The 24702-nt window shown below is 45.4% G+C and overlaps 1 protein-coding gene across 1 annotated transcript; it reads right to left on the bottom strand.

Moving 5' to 3' along the window:
• Positions 1-5423: 5423 nt before the first annotated feature.
• otogl (otogelin-like) lies at positions 5424-23364 on the bottom strand. Its single transcript, XM_086163703.1, has 46 exons — positions 23318-23364; positions 23103-23248; positions 22901-23027; positions 22646-22823; positions 22435-22559; positions 22111-22320; positions 21766-21934; positions 21261-21335; positions 21034-21077; positions 20714-20879; positions 20124-20231; positions 19738-19876; positions 19053-19187; positions 18758-18904; positions 18523-18642; positions 18253-18369; positions 16814-16970; positions 16590-16616; positions 16318-16497; positions 15953-16231; positions 15757-15874; positions 15597-15676; positions 15402-15484; positions 14869-15015; positions 14613-14810; positions 14148-14325; positions 13920-14062; positions 13810-13833; positions 13619-13711; positions 13352-13541; positions 12917-13134; positions 12532-12673; positions 12263-12448; positions 11941-12153; positions 11719-11823; positions 11487-11594; positions 11252-11353; positions 11067-11171; positions 9291-9331; positions 9125-9188; positions 8850-9028; positions 8627-8731; positions 8430-8549; positions 8261-8306; positions 5717-5796; positions 5424-5624 (listed from the first exon to the last, which is right to left on the bottom strand). The coding sequence occupies exons 1-46, from the start codon at positions 23355-23357 to the stop codon at positions 5424-5426; spliced, it is 5958 nt and encodes a 1985-aa protein (XP_086019829.1). The 5' UTR covers positions 23358-23364.
• Positions 23365-24702: the final 1338 nt, after the last annotated feature.

The following is a 24702-nucleotide window of genomic DNA, read 5'->3' on the forward strand; positions in this document are numbered from 1 at the left end:
TTATTATTTCTTTATTTCACCGAGTTATTTTCATGTTGTGGTGAGATCCTGACGGAAGAGATTAACATGCAGAGATGATGTTGATGTCGCAAAAAAAAAATGAAGAAAATAAAGCTGTTTGTGGAAGCCCGACAGGGGAGGGTGGTAATGGACCTTTTTAGTCATGAATTAATTACAGAGGATATGAGCCATGCAATTTTGATGGGGCAATTTCGCTGACACCTGTAATTTAGAACTATGGAGCGTATATTGTCAATGTCTTTCCAAACGCTAGCCCCCATTAGTGACTGTGTTTGTCCTGCTGATTTACTCCCCTTTAGCAGGAGTGACTCACTTGTTTTAAATCTACGCGTGAAGAAAGGCGCTCCCGTCCTGCGCCTGCTGGTGCTGTACACCGCCAGCCGATATTCCCATCCCGAACTGAGATTGCCGAGGGTCAAGACACGATTGCTGGAGTCGATTGAATGCCAGTCACAAGAAAATGTGCAGAATCCCTCACACGGGTGGTCACACACTTCTGGACATGGACACACTTTCACCCCATCGATCACACCCGTCTGTGGAGGCTGGACATAGAGTAGTGCAGAGTTTGTGCCCACCGAAAGAGGGACCGCGATCTGAACCGGCATTGGATCTAAGACAAAAAAAGAGATAATAAATGGACTGTTTTATTTCAGCGAAACGTCACATGCTGTTCCATAGGGAGTTGTACCTGCGGTGTAAAATAAGCTTGTTCTTCGGCTAATGTCGTCTCCTTTAAAAGCAACCGCTCCAACTTCATAGGTTTCCCCCGGTGTAAATCCACCCAGACCGTGACACACTGAATTATTTCCCCATTGCGTATCAGGGCTGGAATCATTTATCCATAATGTAGAAGCCAAAGAGGTTTTGAAGTTATTGAGTGGATGTGCTGTGATATAATATCCATCTGGAGGGTCATCGGGAGGACTAGTCCAACAAACCGTCAGGTTGTCGCTCGTAGCACGCGACACGACCAGACCAGATGGAGACGTCACCGCTGAGAGGTGTAGAAGCAGACGGGTCACAACAATTCGATTAACACGGCAATCGATAGATAATTGCTCTCAAACCATGACAGGAAATGATGAATTTGAAAAGCCTAACTCCAATGAAAAAAAGAAATTAGCAAACAAGCTCAAGGAAAATTTTGCATTCGTAGCCAACAGAGTAAAAATGTGCTAAAACATCATATTGGCCTTGTGTTGTGAAATTTAAAACCAATAATGGAAGATAATTTTAATTGCACGACTTTTAACTGCTGAAATAAACTTAAGTTGCAAATGCTGAATCAGACAAAGTCCAATGTCACAAACACACTCAAGTCATGTTACCTGTCCGTACTGTCAGTGGCGCCTGCTCACAGCTCATAATCCCATGTTGTGTCAGTGTATACACTCCAACTATGTATTTCCTGTAGGACTTGAGGCCACCGATAGTAGCTGTGTATGCATGTAACCCAGGAACTGCTGATGATCTGGAGATGTTTGCCGTTCCTATTGTCCGTTCTTGCATTGTAGATGCGTCTGTATAACGTACAACGAACCGCCATCGAGACAGATGCCGGGAATCTGGAAGCATCCAGCGAAGACTGAACTGACACTCTGTTATGAGGGTGATAGTAATATTTTGCGGAGGAAGGGGTCCTGCAGTAATAATAAAATTAGACTTGTGAACAGATTAGACATTTTGGATTGCTCAGTTGTTTGGCAGTGTCAGTAAACTCACTGGTGTATGCGGTTCGGGTTTGTCCCAGGCTCCACGTGGCGCCGGCGGGGTGTGAGGCTTGCAGGGTGAACGAATAGACGCCTCCCGGAGACAATCCTGTCACATTCACTCCTCTGCAGGAGAGGGCCACGGACACTTCCGCTTGCCTTTTGAAACCGTCAGGCTGGCTCCCATTTCCGTCCTCTATCAAAATCCCGTTACTTTCATCATTTCCCGGCCATCCTTCTTCTGCGTACAGCAGGAAAACCTCAAGGTGTGAATCATTAACTAAGTTGAGGGCGGAGAGGTCAGTCCAGCGAAGTGCTATTTCTTGCTCCGTCGCCTTCACCACCTCCAAGGAGAATAAGGAAAGAACTGGGGGGACTGCAGGGGAGGAAAAAGCTGAATAAAACAGCGACTTGTGAAGGAAATTTAAATAAGTGCTGATAAAGGAAATTTATTGTTGAGTTTTTTGGTCTTGTTTTTGCTTCGGGGAGTTCGGTCATACTGCTTACTCTGGTACTGGCAGATGAAGGGTAGGGGGATGCTACAGAAGAATGGAATTAAAAAGTATCCTGGCACTGTAGCATTCATCTGAAGAGCAAAACAGTTGGCCTGACTTGCTGGAAGTGAGGATGTTTCAGTGTTTGCCAGGTGATTTCTTGAGCCGTCCGTCCACACGGGTTGGTCCTCCGTCTGTGCAGGAAAAGAGGAGCGTCATTGCACGGTAGCTCCTATGTTGTCGATAACAAACATGTTTGCCTCTGTATCTGTGCTGATGTTACTGCTGACGAGCTGTATTATTTTCTACACATACTTTTCTTTCCTCTTTTTGAAAATGTAATGAAATCCTACAAGCAGGATATTTTTTTTCCCTCAAATATTCAATAGCATCACATTATAACTCATGAAATGAAATACAAAATGTCATTCTGTGTTACTTTTTTGCAGGACTTTTTCAAATGAGGATATTCAAGCATAAACTAGATGAAATACTAAGACTGGAGCACAAGCTTTTAACATAGTTAAAATACAAAAAAAAAAGAAAATTCGACTATCCCATATTGTGAAAAATGGGGATTTTTTTCTCTTTAAGTAAATGAACATTTTTTCAAGCCAAGATGAGATATTGTGCAATCTTGAGCAGAATGAAAAAAGCACAGAAAATCCAAGTAACATGATCTACCTGTTGGACACTGAGTCCTGTCCAAAGCAGCAACAGAGTGCCGTGCCTTAGCAGTTGAGAAGTTACAAAAAGCAGATCTTCTTTAGTCTTTAGGTTGGCCAGGTGACTTCCAGCCGCCAATGCGTCGCAGCTCTGCCGGGCACTGCTCCGGGCCAATCCTGTCCTTCGTACAGCGTAGCAGCTTCTTCCATTAGCCCACCAGCTGGCGTGGCAGTTAGCTTGAGGCAGAAAGTCAACATTACCTCACAACCCACTGACAAGATGTTGCGAGAAACGAAAAGGCTGGTATTAGTCCGCAATACCTGTTTTCAGATAAAATCTGAAAATTTGCTTCAAGGTGATGCTTAAGTCTTTTAGAAACGTAGTGATCGTGATATTGCCCTCAAAATGCGTCCCAGGCTGGAGCCCTTCCACCAGGCGCTGGGACCGAGTTTCTGTGGAGTTTATGTTGATGAGACGCGCGAGAGTTCGCGTGCGAGCGTTGTAAAGGCTCAAGGTGGACAGCGATTGTCGTTTTTGGAAATTCCATTTCAGCAAAGCAGTCGTGGCAGTGGTGTAGGTCTGGAGCGAAGAGTGTAAGACTGGAACTGGAGATAAGAGCATGCATGTTAACGTCATCCAACATTTTGAAATCCGTTATGAGCTGGGAAGTGGATTTCAACTTGAAGGGTTTGGACACACCGTAGAGAAACCTTTTTGTCACAAACTCCTCATGCTTTTGTACGGCCGTCAAGGTGATGTTATACCCCCTTGGATCCTCTGGCAGCTGCAGTGAGATTTCGCAGTCAGGAGAACATGCAGAGCGACCAAATGGCTCCACATGCACCTGCGGAGATGTTTTGAAAAATTTGCCCATGTCCCAGCTGTAGGTCTCAAACTCGCTTGAATTTCAGCTCCGTCTCCCGAAAAGTTCTTACTAGATTGTCGCCCGCGACCGAGCACCCGACTGAGAAGCTTTCCGCGTCTCGTGTTGAAGGGAAGGGCCGGAACAAAATTGCTACCTCAATGGGGTTTTTTGGAAGGTAATCGCAGATCAGGCAGACCACCTGAAGAAGAGACGAAGCACGTCTTTAGCTTAAAATGAATCGCGAGAGCCGTGAATATTGACAGCGAGTATCTTATCTCTTACCTGATATACACTAACAAGTAAAAACAGAAGCTTCGCTCCAGCCATCGGGAAAATCAATCCAAATCACCCAACACAGGTTAGAAAAGTCAAAGCTGGGTTTGTCCTTTTGACTCTATTTTGTTCCCAAGAAAACGGTAAATAACTGTAAAACCTTGATAGAATGAGTCCTTTCCTTCCACGTCAAGGCAGGTCACCGAAGTTACGTCCAATATCGATGGAGTGCGGACATATTTTTGGATGAATCGAGTTTTTTAGATCCACTGATTGTTTTCTTCTGTCAAGATCTATCTTGTCTTTGCTGCCATTTCAGAGAATTTACAACTTGAATTTAGTAGTGTCGCTGCTCAATGGCTCCGTCTCAAGTGATGCAAGCCCTTGTGCGAAGGAGCCGCTTCTGGGAGTAGGCTAGGAGTGGGAGACGTACGAGTTCAGCCCAATTTGTTCTGGCCCTTTGTCGTAACAAGAGCGGTTCACCATGGCAACCGCAGGGGAACATGGCCACTCCAGAGATGGGCTCCTGAGGAGACACAGGGAGCTTGGTGATTTGGGGCCATTTAGTTTTTTTTAAATTGCTTTTAAAAAGCGTAGTGGCGGTTGAACTTGGGAGTGGGCTGCGGTGGACACGAAAACGATAGGAGTGCGGGTCCGTCGAGGGGCTTCTACGAAAAAGGTGACTCCTACACAGCAATTATCCATCGGAGATGAAACACAAACACACGTCAGCCTTAAAAGACGCTGAACCAGGATGAAGGTGTGTTTTCGTAGAGGGAAGCAGCATGGAGAAAGCTCATTAGAGGCTAGGAGGACATAGACACCCATCTTATACCGAGGAAAAGAAACACTCTTAAATATTTTATTTACTGATTTACTTCATCATCAAACGAAAACTGGAAAGGGCAAAAAAAAAAATCACATTTCAGAAACTGATTGAATATTTCTAACGGAAACAACTGGGAATAATGATTTATGAAAATAACATATGGTATATTTTTGAACACATCTATACACACAGTTGTTGTTTAGAAAACTAAATCAGTGTTTAAATGACTGAAAAAATAGCATGTTTAAGGATGTCAGTTTGGCAGATAAAGCACTAAAAAGCTGACTGGTTTTGGCACAGTATGTTCCAGAAATTGTAAGAAAACAATTTGCCGTTCGCTATAGCGATGACTCTCTGTCGATTTCGTTGAAAAAAAAAAAAGAAAAAAGTCAAACTGTGAACTATCATTAAAGGACGAAAGAAAAAAAATAAAATGTGTTTGTCCGCGAAGCACATCCCCTTCTACCGCCCCCTCATTTCCACATATTCGCATTAATCCTTCCATTCATACATTTCCAAATCTCTTAATCCTTCAATTATTTCCCCTGTATGCTCCCGCCGGTCTAGTTCCACTGGCAGGAGCAGTCCAGGGGCTCCTGGAAGTTATACTCCACGGCCGTGGCGTTGCGAGAGCAGTAGAGAGTGACAGAACGGGTGTGCAGTCCACTCTCCCTGCAGCATTTACAGAACCTGGCGTGGCTGTTGATGTTGAAGTTGAATATGGTGGCCGAGGGGCATTTCCCATCACAAGAATAGACCGTTACCTGTAAACACAAGGGAGGGGATGATGATCGGCGCGATGAATCCACGTGATGGTTATATTATATTATAATTCATGCTTGCACGTCTTTCTCACAGGTGCATTGCTCCTGCAGTCATCTTTGCGGATGGTGGTCCGGATGGCCACTCGCTTGCATGTTTTCCCGTCCTCTTTACCTAAACACAGGAGGAGGACGGATAAAGAGCACAATAGTCCCTGTAAATCCAGACACACAGCAACCCCCCAGGGCTACAATCGCACAAATCTCTTTTTATTTTAAAAAGTAATTGATACGCTTAATGTTTGACTTGTTTACGTTCGAAAAAAAAAGAGTATTCACAACAGTTTTCCTCATAAAAAACACCTGAAATCTGAACCCAATGTAGAAAAAAAAAACAAATATTTATGATTGAACAATTTGACATTGATAGGATAACAAACTTTTTTTTTCAGGAGGTCAACTCCAGTATGAAATGTCGATCGGCCCCATAAGGCCATAGTCAGCGCTGATTTTGTGCGACGGTGAGCTGAAGAATAGCATTTTTACAAAACGGTTCCAGAAGGCCGTCAAGAAATTCTGCATGACAACATCCGCTTGCCGATCAATCCGCCGACAAATGCATCAGAAGCAGATTGATGGACGCTAATTTTCAAATTAGACGATGCTTAATATTAACTTTTGCGCATTGAGTTAAATCATCCCATCACACAGAAACTGGCAAACGGCGTCATATTCTTTTATGTTTTTGCGAAAGAGACCTGTCAGTCACGGACCCGGAAAGGCCTGTGTGAGCAGGGCTCTTTGTTGCCTAGCAGCAGGAGCTAGCATTGATTGACAAATCAGAGCTCAGTCGTCAAAGCAGCTCTCCCATTGGCTAATCATCTCAACTTACCCTCACTGATAGGTCTGATATTCTATTGGAATGTGGAACAGTTGACGTCTTTTGTAGCAATTCAACAAAACATTTTATCCCATCTGCGATTTATGAAAGGTTAAGTGTCACATTAAACAGGCATGTCGACACAGACATAAAAAATACCGTAATTTCCGGACTACTTTTTGACACGCTGCACCTAATTCACAGATTTTTACAAGCTAATGAGCTTCATGCCACCAAAATATTTCACTTTTGCACACAGAGAGCGACAATGAAAGAGAGACTACTGTAGCGCGTGACGGAGGAATTCTGAGTTGTTTTGGCACCCATGATAAAGATGAAGTTAGCGATCAATGACTTTTCCTGGCAGGCTACTGTATTTTCTATTTTTTCTAACAAGACGTGTTTGGGAAAAAGCATTTACGGTACTTAATTAAAAGTTAAAAAAAAACATTCTGTGTAACATCTTTCTGCGTTAATATCTCAAGTTACAAATGGACACTTGCAGCCGATTAGACAATTGTGGCCTATATACATACAATTGTTTGTTTTCCCATTCAAATTCAGTGGGTGCGCTCAATAGTCCGAAAATGACGGTAGTTTCACGCACGTACACACACATGCCACGAGTCACATGAAATCCATGATGTCATTTAATCTTTGTAAGTGCGAACAGTGCGATGTTATGGTACCTGTGTCACAGTTAGTACTACCAGTGGGGGTTACAGGGTTAATGGTAAATGGTAAAACACCCACTCCAGAACCTGGGAGCATCATCAGGAACACAGCCGTCCATTTCGGGAGAACATACACAAGGTTATGTTTGGTTCAGAGAACAAGATTTAACATTACACACAAAACACATTGGATTGAATCAGTGCTGCCCGCATGCACATGGTTTCCTCCTTATTTTTTCATTTTTTTAATTTTTTTTGGTTACCTCAGGCAGCCCAGCCAATGAACCCAGTCAAATGATGAACTACATAGAGCAGCTGAGCAGGGCAAACTCTAAACCCTGCACCGTCTCGCGTCCTCACCATGGAGCAACCCGATTGGATGAACCGCAAGGTCACTGCTAAAGCAGGCAAGCAGGTGCGGCTAGAAAAGCCAAATCCACAGAGAGAAACAATATAACCATATTTGTTTTATGGATAAACATATTTCAGAGCTTAAAACTAAGAAAACTGAAAACACTTCAACTGTCTGTATGTGAAAGGAAGAACAGCTACATTTTTTTGGTATTGGTGCAGTAGTGTCTACATTTGTCTTCCTTTTTTTCTTTTATAATGACCTTGATTTTTCTTTCTCACCTCAAAGTTCTATAGAAAATTCAGGGAAAGCCAGGGTTTCCGGGACTGCAATAATAATAATAATAATAATAATAATAATAATAATATACCAGCAAAATAATAATAATAATAATAATATACCAGCATAATAATAATAATGATAATAATAATAATATACCAGCATAATAATAATAATAATAATAATAATAATAATAATAATAATAATAATAATAATAATATACCAGCATAATAATAATAATAATAATAATAATAATAATAATATACCAGCATAATAATAATAATAATAATGATAATAATTATAGTAAATAACAGGCTTTTTCACCACCCACTACGACAGGCCGCACCCAAACCACTCAGCCAATAAGCCCATCCACTGCCAGGCAACAAGGCGCTCACCACTTTGATTGATGTTTGAAAGCACAATCAGGCACCAAATTTATTTGACGACTCACACGTCCTGCAGCAGCCGTCCACATAGCTCTGGACCACGCCGCCGTTCTGGAAAAAAAACAGTAAAGCCCTTTGGTGTTAGCATAAATTGCAGACAGTTCAGTCATATTAAAGTGCATAATTAATATTAATAGCATAATCCGTGTCTTAACGTATATCTCAAGTCCTAACCTGAATGCACTCCGTGTCATTGAAAGGCGGGCAAACCACCCCGGAGGCGAGTACCACTGCCCCCACTGCTGTTTCCATGCAATCGTAACGCGTGCAGTTCTCCACCCAGGAGCTTCCTGCCTGCGTGCGCACACAAAATAATCCCGGCGTCTCCAGCGTTCGAACATTTTGACCCACGAGGGCGTGTTTGCACTCACGGCGAAAAGTTCCGCGGTCCCGTTCTCATTGGTGAAGGTGCAGGAGACGTTTTTGCAGGAGCCGCAGCACACCTGAGGGTCCGTGGATGGCTCATACACCTGATGCTAAATTAAAAAAAAGCAATGCGGGAAAGGCTGAATATTGACACTATTTAGATACTTCATATGTTAAAACACCGCCTATTTGATTGGTCAAACTGCACTAAATGTGTTAGACACGTACCGGTCCACATCGTTGGGAACAGTTGACGGAGCTTATTTCCATGGCGTAGAAACCAGTGATTGGATCTTTGTGATGAAGGCAGTGGACGGCGTAACACAACTCTCCCTCAAAGTACTGAACCAGAGACTGGCCAGGCCCGAGAATCGTCACCCCCTGGAAGAGGCAGACTTCTGCCTTCTCTACACATGGGTGCGAAAAAACATATTTATTACTGAATGAAACAAACGTGGAAAATGTGAATGCACAGTTGGGGTAAAAGCTTGCATTGCACATACTGCATATATGTTGAGAGCACCCACAGCTACTGCCGCTGTCTGGGACCTCTAACAGTTCCTCTCCCTGAGAGAAAACAGAATTAACTTTACCAAAGGAGCCCAGTTTTCCTTCCTTCTACCAAAAAACTCGACCAGGCTGGGACTTGGGATGATCTTTCTTACATACCACCTGACAGATGGGGTGAGCGCTTTCATCGCATTGGCATTCTGACAGTGAGAAAGAGAGAGGAAGTAGAAAGGAGAAATGACTTTGAATACAAGACATGCATAACAATTGCAAAGTACAGTTAGGTTGCAAATTCGATACATGAGCAACGTGACTGACTGACTTGAAATATTGGTTAGAGGGCCCAGTAAATATGCGGGGTAAATATAATTAGCATCAAAAATTCATGGTTTGATGTGTGTTGAAGTGTAATTGAACAAGACACTGAACCTCAAACTGCTGGCAGCCGACCGCTGAAGGTTCATCCACGATGGGTTAAATGCAGAGCAGGAATTTCCCCACGTGGGATTAATAAAGTATACATTATTGTTATTGTCATGACTTGTTCCCTCCGCTCTCGTGAGATGCACTCGCATTGACGCTCTCAAGCTCCTGCAACGGCCTTAAGTGTAGTTAGTCTCACATTCCGTTTTTATCCGTTTCAACACCTGTTTTGTGCGCAACATTGTACCTCTCATTACCCGTCTTGTTTACTCCTTTGTCCAAAAGGGACTCTCTATAACCAATAAATTGGAGTCCTGCTGGACGATAAGCAGACACTCTGCTCCCTGTTTACGACCTAACCTCCCGCACTACAGGTCTCATCCGCCATAAACTGGGAGATCTGGACCCTCGCCTTGGACTGAGAGGACGAGGAGGGCCCGTCCTCAACATGAATGATTCCCTGAAATCGACTTGATCCAATTTTGCTAAAATAAGATGTAGCCTATCCTTGGTCGCTCTAGAGATTTCCATTACCGCCCCAGTCTAGATAATTCAGTGTGCCGCGGCAAGAATTTTAATTAAAACCCTCCAAATCTGCTTGATTTAGCTCTGCCTCACTGGCTCTCGTTCCATGTCAGATCAGACTTGAAGTTGATTGTTGTGACTTATAAATGGTTTTTCCCCTAAAATTCATCAGGCTCTTCTTGGAAAGTAGATGCTGGGATGTTCACAAAATTAAAAAGAAAACCAAAAACTCATCCGGTTGCTTCCTCATACGCTGGCCTCAGGAATGACCTGCCTTCTAATTTTAGACAATCAAACTCCTCACAAACATGAACATGTAATTAGTGAGTGATCTTAAAGCGTGTAAAACCACAGGTCACTGATTGTTAAGGCGGGTTAGTCTAAGCGTGTCTTCTTATCCTGTGGGTTATAGTCTGTTCTTCCAATCAGCGCGACTGAGAAAGTGAGCTAATTATCCGTTGCATCAGAAAGCGCTTTCTTTCATGTTTGTAAGTCTCCTCAAGCACCATGGGCTTTTCCCCTTTCCCCCGTCTCTCTCTTGGATCCGTCTTCACGGCAAAGTGGAGGCGGTAGCGGTGAAGACACCCAAAGCTCCTTGGCTTCCTTTGGAAGGACTTTGCAAAACATCCAAGCGGTGAAATCTTTAGTCATGTTTAGTCATGTCTTTTGCCATGTTTAGTATATGTGCATAAATGTGCATTCATTGGTAATCTGTCTATCCCGTGAGAGAATTCCAGCGTCTCTCCTACAGGTTTTTTTTTCACATATTTCTCCCAGTTAAGTTTAATTTGACAGGTTTTACATCCTGCAGTGTAACATCTACAGCCATATGGCATCATACTTTTTTATTGTAAATCCCTTAGGGGCAACTTGTTTTTTTTTTTCGATTTTGAATTAATTGACTTGACTGATTTCAGGAAAGAATGTGGTGCACTATTTGTGTGTGTGTGTGTGTGTGTGTGTGTGTGTGTGTGTGTGTGTGTGTACCACAGTGATACTTTGGGCAGCAACGTCCGGGCACAGAAGTTTCAACCAAAGCGAGACCAGGCGCACAACTCACAGATGATTCACGGCACAGGCTGACATCACACGCTGACGCACATGGGACACCAAAAAATTAATATAAAGACATAAATAATACGCACTTTACCACTTTGACTCTTATCGCTTACCGCAGTGATACTGCGGACAGCAGACGCTGGTGCCATTTACATCGACGGCCAAAATTTCTCCATGTGAGCAAACTGGAATGGGCTCAACGCATGACTCACACACTGCATGGCCCGAAAACACACACGCACACAAAATTTAATGGCACCGTAATAAATAGAATTGTCTGCAGAGTTTCGGCTCCAGGCCAACTCCTGACCTGAACTTTTGAATTATAAACTAACAAAAGATACCTACCGCAAAGGTAAGAGTAGCAGCATGATTTTCCCCCTCTGACCTCTACTAAGAACTGATCCTCCCTACAGTCCGGGGCAGATACCCGGGGGCACGCTGTGGGGTCACATTCTGTAAAAGACAATTATTTTGCAAGAAATGCTTGAGTGAAAGCACAATAGAAGTAGTTTGCAAAGTGGGGAAGAAAAAAAAAAAAAAAAAAAAAAAAAACCTCCATGAGGACGGGCGTGCTCACCGCATCGGTATTCCGGGCAGCAGGACATGGCGCTGTAGCCAATCACGAGGCGATTCTCATTATCGCAGGGGGGAGCTTCGCTCTCACAGATGGTCATGTTGCACTCTGAAAGGGATGACGGAGCAACTAGGGTGAAGATAAATACATTCGGAATGGGACGAAAACTGGCGCGCGATCGTTTAAATCGTAGCTAATTCTCCGTCACGTCACATGTTTACTTACCGCAGATTTTCTTCGGGCAGCAGGCCCCCTCTTCCAGCACATCCAGGACGTACTCGCCCTCCCTCTCGCACAGAGGCGTCGGGACCGAGCCGCAGTCCGGCTCCACGGCAACCACGGAGCCGTTCTCCGCGCACTTGTACAAACAGCAGCCGCGAACGGAGCCGTTCCACACCTCGCCCGGGGCCCGGGGGTTGCCGTCATTATCCGTGCACACTAGATTACCCGGCGCAAGTTAATTCGCAAACATAATTGTGAAGTGTGACTTTGCGAGGGAAAAGACCGAATTCATCATAAGGGTGTGTGTAATTACAATGTCACTCACCGCAGCGATCCTCAGTGACACAGTATGCGGAGTCGGCTCTGTGCAAAATTGTTCCACTGCGGCACACACACTCCTCCCTGATGAAGGAGCAGCTGGTCTCCTCATAGTACTCCCTGTTCAGACAGGTGCGACTGGTGCAGGTGCTCACACACGGTTGATACTCCTTTCCAGGGGGACAGCGAAGAGCTACGGGATGACAGGGGCTTAGATATGCATAAGCAAAGGGGAAACGTGAGTGAGTACATCTGCCCGGGCGCCAGTCTCCTTACGGCAGAAGTTATGTCGTCTCCAGCTGATGCAGACTTGATGTGTGTAGCAGACCGCCACATACGCCGCCAGAAAGTCACACTGGTGATCCTTGTAATGCAGGTCCCCCGCCCACATGATGTCGCAGAACTCCTCCGGGGGCAACTGCAATTACACAGCCAGGCGTGAAGGGCGAGACGTCGCGATTGTTCCGAGTTTTCGTGACACTTTGATAAATTATGAAAGTGGGAGAAAATTGCTGAGCACGACCCCAAAGTCAAAGCTGCTTAATGCATGATTTATTCTTATTAGAGTACCTCCAAATTAAAAAAAAAAAAAATATATATATATATATAACGCTATTTCACTTGTATTAGCCATTTGAAAATCTTTGCAGGGATGATGTACCTTGCTGTGACACGGCTGGAAGGCTCTCTGGTAGAGCATGAAGAGACAGGTGGAGCAGTCGCCGGTGGTGCAGTTGTCTCCGACCCTGCGCGTATGTTCGGTATCATCGGTGGTCTGGACCCTCCATGCTTGCAGGAAAACCATCATGTCTCCCACCCCTCTGACCACTGTGCCGTTGGGCAACTTCAGGTCATCCTCCGGGTTCCCGTCGCAGCAACCTAGAAGGACAGGCAGACGACTTTTTCACCGTGTACGTGCGCGTCGGTTATATTGCTAAATGGAGCAATATAACGGCGGAGTGAGATCGTTTCCTCCTGAAAGCATACTGCCATCACTTTTTAATGACTCCAGTTGAAACAATGCAGATGTTTAGATGATGTGAGGTAGCATTTCGGGCAAATTGAGCTGTTGCCTCGTGCGTCAAGGGAAACTTACCACACAGACCTTGGGTGGGGACAGATTCGTTACCGGGAGCATTGTACTGCATCACGATGATGCCGGTGCTGTGATACCATTGTATGCTGACCCTGCCGGGAGTGTCGATCAAATACATGCTGCCCGTGTCTTCGACGTAGAGCGCGTGGTGAGAGAACGGCAGCCTCGCTGTTCTGTAATTCACTGTCACCTGGACGCAAACGGGCGCAACGAAATGTCGTGACCGATTCGGGACGCTTGCCGGTTTCGCAAGTGTACGAATGGTACCTTTCGTTCCAATCGGTTGATAATGATGCGGTAGGAAGACGTGGTGATGTTTAATTTCTTAAAACACAGACCAGATGTTCCGCCCGTGGGGCTCTGTAGATTGGGGTAATTAAGAGATTTAATCGAACAAAACATTTGTATTCCGTATTTTTCAACTATTGTAAACAACTGTCTGCAGAGACTGTACTCACAGGCCTCCTGATGGAGTTGACACTCTGCACAGAGAATAAAACAATTCAACAAAGTCAGGTTCGCCATTTGAACATAACCTCGGTGGTCCAGTTTTTTCCGTCCCGTTTACCTGACTCGTGGGACATTTCTCCACGGTGGCAATAATAATCTCTCTTGGCAGATTCACAAGGATGTAGGAGCCGTTATCATACAATGCCACATTGTTGCCATCAAACGTGATGACGCGCAGGTCTGACATCACCGTACAGCGACCTGCCAAAAAAAAAGAAAAAAGACGTAAATAACCGAGCGCGCTTTCCGTGCAGCTAAAAGATAGATTTTACCGAGAAAGACTCACATGGACACTGCCACTGCGGACAGCAAGGGTCTGTGTTGACGATGATGGGCAGTCCCAGCAGACTGCACTGGGGCGGCGTGGTGTTGAAGCGACAGTGAAGTGAAGAGTTGTGAAGCAGCAGCTCTCCGTTGAAACAGATGAGCTCTGCACACTCATCTATTCGGTATGAGTATGGCGGCTTAACACACACACACACACACACACACACAGAAAATTCAGATACATAAATGTTGCTAAATTAGGTTGGTATAATTAGTAGTACATATCTTGGAATAGGAAAGACAAATGAGTACATTTGAAGTACCGACTGTCCCTATTACTCACTTATGCGCAGTAATTTACCATTTTCTAGGGCGGGAGGTGGGAGTGGGGAAAGTAAAGGTCAGAACTATTCATGTGATGGCTCCTAAAGATGTATCTCCCAATTGTTTGTGTGGTTGCCCGTGGTGACATAGCAACACTTACTGTACAGGGCGTCGTAGGAAAGAGCAAACGTGTCGTCGCTGACGCTCGATCTGTCACTGCGGAAGGCTCAGAACCCGTGACTATTTCCGCGGTCGCTCGCCCAGAAGTGGACTCGGGAAGTAGAGCCACGGTCGTCACGCCCGGGGTGTCTGCGGTTGCGGAGGTTTCTCGGGCGGTTGTTGTAAACGCCGGCGCAGGCTGAGAAAGACCGGTACCTTCGGCAATCGGGTCAACCACAGGGGAAGGAGATGCGGACGGTGGCGAGGTTGTGACGGGCGAAGTGGGTGGCATCTGTGTGGTGGGGGAGGTTAGCGTAGATGACGTAAGGGTGATGACAGACGGCGAGGCTGGTATTGATGTGCCATCTGCGGTGGAGGAAGACGGGCTGGGCGAAGCGGTGGAGCTAAGGATAGCGGGGGTATGAGGAGAAGAAATGAACAGTGACGTGGTAATGTCAGAGGGCGCAACAGAAGGTGTTGTCGTGACATTTGGCGTTAACGCAGTTCGGGAGGGGGTCGTTTTAGTCGACGTGAGAATGGTGGACTCCGAAGGTGCCGGCGATGTTGCAGAATGAGTAACGGCAGAGGTCAGAGAAGGAGACGGAACAGGTGACCGGGTGAGGTGCTCGGTGGTTGAAGTACGATTACTAGGTGTTGTGAGTCCCGCGGTAGTGGAAGTGGCGGTTGTTGATTTAGTAGTAGAAGCTTTGGTTGAACTCGTAGTTGCGGTCATGGTTGTTGATCTAGTCGCTCTTGTGGGCCTTGCAGCGGTTGAAGCTGTCGTACGAGCCGGAGTTGTTGGCAGTGCTGCTGTTGTCACGTTGGGCCACGTCACGTATGCAAAGGGAGTTGGAGTCGGGGAAAGGGTCACGCCTGAATGAGACAATTTGTAACATCAGTGCACCAAGCATTTCGCACAATGACGGTACACTCGTCGCGACAAGGTCGGATCTATCAAGCGAAAGGTCGCTATCGATTCGCTCACAGTCCTCGGTGTAGACGCATCGTTTCGTGACGTCATCCAGGACCATGTCCTTGGGACAGTGTGGGAAACAGCCTTCAACACTGCAACGTGTAGAAACCGAAATTATCTCGACGAGGCGGCAGTCTTGGTAGCGAATGGTGTCAATGAACGATGCTCTTACGCAGGCAGGAACTGGCAGCGTGTCGCATTTGGGTCACTGCATGTGTGAACGCAGGGGTTGGCGCAGGCCTTGTAGCGCCACTCGCACATTATACGGAAGGGAATCACAAAAGTACTCTCTGCCAGAGGAAAGAACTTAATTAGTTACAATTTATGTGCGTATGCATCGATGCGCGTCGGATACGTTTCTTTCTGACCCTCCAATACGAAGCTGCTGCTGGCCTTGAAGCTGTCGGATGTGTCGTATCTCTGAGCTCGCGTGGCACTTTGCGTCAGTGTCAGAAACACTCCGGGTTTGCTGACAAGTTCGAACGAGGTGTGGCCCGCCAGGAACAGCCCGTGGTGCTTGATAAAAGTCGCCCTGCGACTGAATTCTTCCCCTTGGGTCCAACGCTCCAGCTGCAGACAGCTTCGCCCCGACGTGACGAGGAAGTAGTTCGGCCTCTCTGCGGACTCCAGTGACACGACGGGGATACCTGGAGAAATAAGCCGATGGGTGTCAGGGTTAGAGCTACTCCAAAAAAAATAAGATGTTTGTAATCGTGTGAATGTAGCGGCTCACGCGACGTTCTGTCCTTCAGCAGCCCCGCTGTAACCATGAAGTTGAACAGCAGGCCCGGGGCTGGCAGGTGCCCCGCTCTCTCTCGCACCAGCGGAAACACCGAGTTGCTCGAGCGATTAACCCCGAGCACGGTGTCATTGTAAACAGAACTCACCAAGGAAAAGGGGCCGTCGCCTAAATCTGAAAGACGCGTGGGAATAAATGAGCAACGCTGGCAAAAGCAATGCATCCGTGGAATATTTCTTTGATAACGAAACCGCATGCATAATTACCTTGATTATAGTATTCACAATCATAGGCTGAAAAAGAGCAGTTAGAAGTTAGGATTTCCATACGTCATAAAACGTAATGTAAAGTGTATTACCGATAGTAAATGGATTGCGGATGCTCGCTCAGCAAGGGTCAAGACAAAAAACTCATATCCGATGTGACTTTTGTAAGTATATTTACATTTATTAGTTTTACATCAACCAAGAGAGGAGATTCTTTCACTCACGGCACACAGATGGCGATCTCCAGTGTATCGTGACACCCTGCTGGCAGCATTTGTGAGCGTACGCAGCTATGGACGTGCAGAGACATTCACAGTCTCCACCACGGTTACAATTGCAAGTGTCAGTTAGGCAGTTCCTGTAGAACCAAGCCACGTCCACCTGGAGAATGTATGAATGGACAAGCAGTCAGCATACAAAACGTCCATAAATTAAACAGGGTCTTATCACGGCGGCGGAGTTGGGGATTTGGGTTTTTTTTTTTTTTTTTTTGAATAGTTTTCAATAATTTACATTGAAAGAGAGTGAGGAGATATCAGGAGAAAAAATATGGGTCAAACTTTAACGCAGTAGGAATCACAAGAGCCATGTGAGACAGAGGCAAAATGCATCGGCAATGAGTTGGTCTGTCCGAAGGCATATTTCTCAATGCCTTTTTTGTGTTTTTGCCGCAATAATACAAACACATTATGGGGTGCTGCTTGCGATTTTTAACGCGGTTCATCTAATATTGCAGCAGGAAATATATTGAGTAGTCAGCACGCTACATCCTGGCCAGAGCAGCAGGCTTGGGTTTAATCATTACAAACAGAATTCATGAATGCTAATTTAATTAGCGTCATTAATATACTAATCTAAAATAGGCCTGTGCAAACAGCATCTGTTAAACATTTGCACTACTCTAACACCATGGACACTTTAACTAGAAGAGAGGAAAGCGAGCACGACTAGATCAGACGCAGAATTGCATTTCCACCGAAATTTCTCGGCAGACGCGGTGACACCATCTCTCCGGCTCACAGTGATAAATGAAGAACATGTTTTTTTTTTTCCCGCATCATTATTTAATACCCTCGGCTTCCCTACCAGTGAGACATATGTAAAGTCGCTTGTGTTTTGAAGGCTCTGATATAAACAAACGCAGGTGAGAAATATTCTCCTGGAATGTAAATCTCGGATGGATCGGATTTTTGTTAAAATCCACCAGCAGTCCACAGGATTAAAAAAAAACAAACAAACATTTATTAAACATTTTCAGGCAAATATGAAGAAAAGACAGGGACTTGGATCTTCCACTGTTACCTGAGATTGAATGTGTGGAAGCCTTTTCAGCTCCTCATTACAAATATACATGGCACCATCTACTGGCCAAATATAAACACTATGCAGTAGCGTTTAAAAGTGTGTGTGTCCTTGTGGCTGGCTGGCCATATATTTAAAAGTTGTGTTTCATGGGGTGTTTCATATTTACTGCAGAAATGGATTTGCCCGTGTCACTTAAGAGTCTGGGCTAGAATCTGTCATCAAGTCCTAATCCTCCCATTTCAAGCATGGAAACATCCCGCAGCATTCATAGGATAATAACATAGTGTGTGTGTGTGTGTGTGTGTGTGTGTGTGCGCGTGTGTGTGTGTGTGTGTGTACATTGTTCAGTTACACTCACCATATTATGACAAGGCGCAAAGACATCGCTGTAGAGAAGAGCACACTCCCTCTTGGCATATGGCTGCCTCCCTAAATCCCCTTCACACGGTCGCTCAACTACGTAGTCACTTTCACACTGAAACAGCCCCACACACACACACACACACACATATAGATAGGGGGTCTGATTACTCACCACACACTTAAGGACACAACCACACATAAATCACTGGAGCAACAGAGAGGGAGGAAGGAGTGAAAGTGTGTGTGGAGCTGAACTGATTCATACCTGTCCCAGGGCCCAGCTGTCTCCAAAGGTCTGTGCATTATTGACTTCCATGTGACTGGAAGTGGTCATATCATTCACTGTCACGCTGTCAAAATTGCCACAAAGTCCACTAAGAAGACCCTGGTAATAAAAAAAACAACAACATATAATTATACTTTTTTTTTTTTTTTTTTTTTTTTTTAGGTGAATATTTAAGGACTCGTAAAAGAATGATTCATAATCTGCTCTCTCTGACTTTCCACTGAGGTCCAGCTCTGATGTGGACGGTTGTCTTCCGGTCCCAGAGGACGGTGAGGTCTTGACTGGCGAAGTGGACCACGATGTAGTAACCTGCTTTCCACAGCTCAAAATTGGATTCGGGACCCACGACGGTGGACGGGCTCTGATCCAGGACCATGAAATCGGACGGGCATAAAGATAGTAATGAATATTTGAAGGCATAAAATATGAATCGTTATACAGACGGAGTATTTTATTAGCAGAGAAAAGCACACGATACTACAGAGAGAGCATTATTAATTAGTGCGTACAGGGTTGCCCGAGTTGTCAGTGAAGTAGATTCTGGTGAGTCCCACGTGAATGACCAGAGTTTTCATGCACACAATGCCACTCTCATAGCAGTCCTTGTTTTGGGCGAGAATAGACACCTCGATTTCTCCGGTGCTCTGGAGAGAGGGGGCAAAAAGTAGCGCTGATAAAACACTAATTTTTTAACGCATGACCTTTATAATAAAATTTCAGTTCCAAAATAGATATGAAGAAATACAAGACACTCTGCTCTGACCTCCTTCTTCATTTTTTTTTTTCCCCCGTTTGCATGGTGGCCTGTGATCGGTTGTGTTTGAATAGGATTGTCCGTCGCGCTAATTCTAATTCTATATCCCTGGGAGCCGCCGAGCCCTGGGGTTTGAGGTAGACACAGGTTTCTTTGTGTTGTTACAGCTTTGCACTGGGTCTGCTTGTGTTACCGTGGTGCAAAAACACCAGCGCACACTGACACACCTTAATCTGCCCTAATTTAAAAAAAAACCAAAAAAAAACAAAAACGAATTTTCTACAATGAGAAACGTGCTAAAAATCTCCTCGCTCGGATCAAAATCTGTTTCGATTAGTTTTGGATTGACGACACAACATGCGCCTTACATGTCAGAGCCGAACGTGATTTCATTTTTTATTCTTTTTTGACTTGCAAATTCATCTCATGCATCCACTCACTTTGAGCAGGTAGACCTGACAGTCGGAGTGGTAGTCGTATTCCAGCCCATCAAAGGTGTGGTAATGTCTGTCACTGTAGACAGTGCACGCAGCGGGACATGGCGAATAGCTGCAGTTAAAAAAGCCTCGGTGACATACGCTGAGAAGACACAGACAGACGCACAAAAAAAAAAAAAAAAAGCAGTTCAATCAAAAAAATATTTATTTCATACTTGTAAGCCTAATGTTTTTGACAGTGATTATATATATTGAAAATACCACATGCTGAATGTTGACGGAATTTTTTTTCTGTTTATCAGATCTGCGCTTATTCATGTATTACATATTTTTCAGAGAAGAAAATAGAAATATTAGAGCGGGTGGCAAGAGGAAGGGGAGAACAGTACCATTTATAGCAAGATGTTTCCACGGTTTCTCCGGGCAGATACTCCAGGCCCAGCCAGGAACAGGGACAGTTCTGGGGATAGTAACACTCCCCGTTGTGCAGCAACAGCCTTAATTGGTGAGACACAAGACATTTTAAATATTAAACAGGACGTAACGAGCATGAAATTATGGGACATGAACTGTTCGTGACGTGCGCTACCTTAGATAACCCGCTGCTGTTAGACTTAAAAGTTACTTGCGATACTTCAGCCGAGCACACGATCTTTTACCCATTTTTCAATCTCTCAAAAAAAAAAAAAACAAATGTACTACATTTTTAATTTTTTTTTTTCTAGTCAGCCACATTAGCATTTCATTACACAGCAGTTCCGGGTCGGTGTGGACTTCACCGAGGCAAAGAGAAGAATTACATTGATGAATTGCAGGAAATTAATCAAGTGCTTCAAGTACATTTCAGCGCCGCAGAGTGTAGAAATGAAAAGAAATAAGCATCTGCCCGGAAGGACGAGCAGGTAGTCGGGATTTGCGGAATCAGTCGGACTAGAAAATTGAGAAATATAGTGAAAAACATCATAAAAGGTTTTATTACCCGGGAGGGCACCCACAGCCCGGGATGCACGGAGTGTTTGGAGGGCAAGTGAGGTTTAACATTAAGTTACGGCAGGTTGGTGCACAAGCCATGCCTCCGGTCTGCTCGGTGCAGCTGTGGAAGACTTTCCCCTCTGGACATTCTCTGACCTCCACGCTATCTGGCTCTAGCACAGACAAAGATGTTGGAGTGAATGGTTCGAATTATTGATTTCAACAACCAGTTGCATGGGGAAAAAAAACCTAAAAATCGATGTCAGTGAGAGGAACGCCGCTTAAAAACATTCGAATAAAGGGAAGAGAGTGTGTTATGGGGGTTACCTTGCTCCTCGGGCACACACTCCATCTTCCCGTTTCTGCACAGGCTTGAGGAGGACAGGGAACGGGATATTGAAAAATGGGCACGGGAGAAAAAAAATCTGTAAGTAATTACTTTTCTTCAAGACTGAAAAAGAAACTCGCGTTAGGATGTGAGTCTGTGATCCCCCGTAAGTCGACCTGAGTGAGATTCTGTTTTTCAGTGCAAACCGGAAACGGCTGTCACTCACCAGGGGCCGGAGGCACTGAAGGTCACCTCCCCGGGCTGTGAAACACCTCCAGTGGAATAACAGTGGCACTGAGACCTGCCGATAAACTGACGTTAGTTTAAATAGACTAGCATCGTCTATCTCAACCTTCAAGAAACAGGTAAAAACTGTTCTCTTTCAGGACTTTTTACTGCGCTGATGCCCCAGATCAGGTTAGGCAGCGTGTTAGGCTATGCAGTGTTTGTGTGTGTGTGTGTACGTTTGTGTATGTCTTTGTCAAAAAACAAAAACAAAAAAAAAACTCACTAACCCAAGCTTACTGTTCTGTATATTTCCTGTGCTTCGTGTATTTGCAAGTGTATTTGCAGTCCCTATGTCCTCTATTGTAAGTCGCTTTGGATAAAAGCGTCTGCCAAATGCAATGTAATGTAATGTAATGTAAATTTCATCAACTAACGATGAGACTACACAGCGTTTTTTTTTTGCCGAGCGGCGATTGATGACCGTCGTTGGGTTCGAGTCTTACAGCTGCACGCATCTCCCGCGAACGTCATCGTAGAAACTGCCTTCCGGACAGCCGCACCCCTCGGCGCAGTCGTCGGGGTCACACGTCTCAGAGCTGGACAGGGCGCGGCAGGACCGCCCGCAGGACGACACGCAGGAGTGGTACAGCATTCCTCCGAGACACACCACACCTATACACACACACACACACCATCAGTTGATTTAATGCTGACTACTGCTTAAATAACTCAATGTTTTTCTCAGGTGTTACTCTTAAAAACACATTCAATTTTAGCCATTGAGAGTAAATGTGTTTAAGGTGCAACAAATAACATCCATAATTTTGATGTTTTTTTTAATCGCTCACCACATTCGCTGATGTACGATCTGAAATTGATGTCAATTCCGTGTTTGGAGCAGAGAATGGCGTAGTGTGCCAGAGCTGTGCACAGACAGGAGCTCCCGCAACGACAGGCCTGGTAGCGGCACTGCTGCTGGTAGACGCTTGGACTGACGTAGCCGTGACACGGCGCGAAAACGCTCCCCAAAAGCACCTCACACTGCGACGCGTAGAACACTGGAGCGTGAAGAAATAACTGTTTTATTTTTGAGTTGGCATACTGTGACGTATCGCACAAGTTATCGGCTTGCCTCTGCAAAATGTCATCTTCTTTGTTTGATATTATTTTACCATTGTTTTGACTCATTTCACACGGGTCAACGACGGGTAGGTTAACTGGAGCCACGCAAGCCGAGGACACCTTCCAAGCGTTGGCGTGAAGCTGCGGCGTCCCTTCGATCATACCTGCCGGAGACCTGCACGCACAAACACACATAAGACCTGACTTTTTTTTCTTTTTTTTTTTTTTTTTAAAACGCCAATCTATGAGCGGGAAGCTCACAGGAAGTCATCTCGAAGATTTCCATTGAAGGTCCCACAAAGGCCAAGCGTCAGCCCGCGCCACTGGCTGTCCAGCTGCAGGTAGACCCGCCCCCCTTTTCCGTCGTAATGCAGCCGTAAACCCATTCCTGCTCTCAGCTGCGTGAACACCGAAGTCAACCTCCGCACCTCAAATGCATCTATAATCAACATAGTCAGATATTTTTATCGTATTCCCATTACATACATTTACGAAAACATCAATTTTATCGCCCACCGTCAATATAGGGCAGGACAGGTGCTGGGTTGACGCCAATGATCACCTCCCCCTCTCTCGTCAACGTGATCTGACGCCCGACGTCTTCATCCAAAACCGCCGTCACGGACTGAATACACACCTGCCTCTGCGGACGCACGGAAAACGGGAGGTCAGAAAGGGGCGGGTTATGAGCGAGCGCGGAGGCACGGGTGGCATCTACCTCGGCGCAGGTAGTGTACTGCAGCGTGACGGTGAATCTGCCGCCGCTTCGGCTCTTGGCGAGGACGTATTGGCACGAACCCGGCTGGAGAAACATCCTCCCGTCGAACGTCGTCATGAAAACGTCGCCCGCCACCGAGCACTCGGCTAAGGGGACACAAGACGTCGGGTAAAACGATCTCGTTTTGTTTTAATGGCTTGAAAGGCGGAACTTACCTGTGCAGTTGTTTTCGGTGCAGTTCCACACTCCGCCCATGCAAGCACTACCGGAGATCAACGCAGTAGATTAATAATAACGCGGCGATACATTTCCTGCTCACGGTGGAAAAACCGCTCCGTTCTCACCAAACGCTGCACCCTTGTTGAAGCACATGTCCTTGCACGTACGACGCACCATGGTAAACACAAGGGCACTGGGAGGCGGCGATACATGTACCGTTCTGTAAGATAAGACCTGTGGGACAGATTGGCGAACGACAGGTTCAACTCACCTCTCGTGGGTGAAAAACAAAATTTCAAAATCGAACGGTCGCTTGAATACCATCGGGACAGTAGCAGCCATCGAGGCAGTGCAGATTAGTACCGAGACACTCTTTGTCAAATGTGCAGGTGGGGGGACAGCAGCTGATGCAGTCTCTGTAGACGAAGCTCTCCTCACAGCCGTCGTCTACGCAAAACATCGTCGGCGCGTGTCACGTTTGAGCTTAAAGCGTTTACGTCCGGTTTAAATGTCAGCAGATGTTGTTGAGGATCACTCACTGCACGAGGGGAAGCTGTCTCGCCACTCCCTCACCGGATATCCAACGTGGGAGCAGGCCCGGGTGTACTCGGTCAAAGCGCGACAGAAGGTGTCCTCGTCATCAGATCTGGAAACGGTGATCGAGAAGCAAGTTTTGGATAGACCACGAAGCAGAGGGAGGCGACTTCGAGATCTGTGGATAATCGCCGTAGAGGTTCTGACTCACGCGCAGAGGTCGGAGATGCAGCCGGCCACAAAGGGATTCGGGTCGATGTTTTCGTGACAGGAAAGGAACGGGAAGAAGAGAAGCGCGCTGCATTTTTCCGTGGCGTCCTACGCATGTGAACAACAAAAGAACTCAGTGCGAATGGGATCATAAATGGGATCTTATAGTTTTATCACTTGTTTACTGAGACACTTTATAGTTTCTTTATAGTTTCTTTATAGTTTCACTGAGACACTTCATAGTTTATAGTTTATTTTTATTTCTAATTCTGCCTTTTTCTTTTTATTATTTATTACTGTTATATTTTCTGTAACTCTGGCACAACAATTTCCTTCGGGATTAATAAAGTTGTTCTTATCTTATCTTATCTTATCTTAAAAAAAGCTGTCGCTGCGTCCCATTCGTCGCGAAATGAGAACGTGTTTGTTTCGAACCGCTACACGTTCGACGAACCTGGAGAAACGTCTACTTTCCGCTGCGGTGCCAGAGGACCAACCAGTTTTGCTCATTTCGGACAGAAAGATGCGGAAAATCAAAGAAAATTTCGAGGTTTCGAGACGGATACCGATAGTGACGTAAACATGACGTTACATGACGTGGTTTGTCAAAAAATTACGAGAAACGGGCATCTAATGC

The sequence above is a fragment of the Fistularia commersonii genome, chromosome 17 (assembly GCF_037954325.1).
Source record: "Fistularia commersonii isolate RoL2024-O1a breed Wild chromosome 17, RoL_Fcom_v1.0, whole genome shotgun sequence".
Classification (NCBI taxonomy): Eukaryota; Metazoa; Chordata; class Actinopteri; order Syngnathiformes; family Fistulariidae; genus Fistularia; species Fistularia commersonii.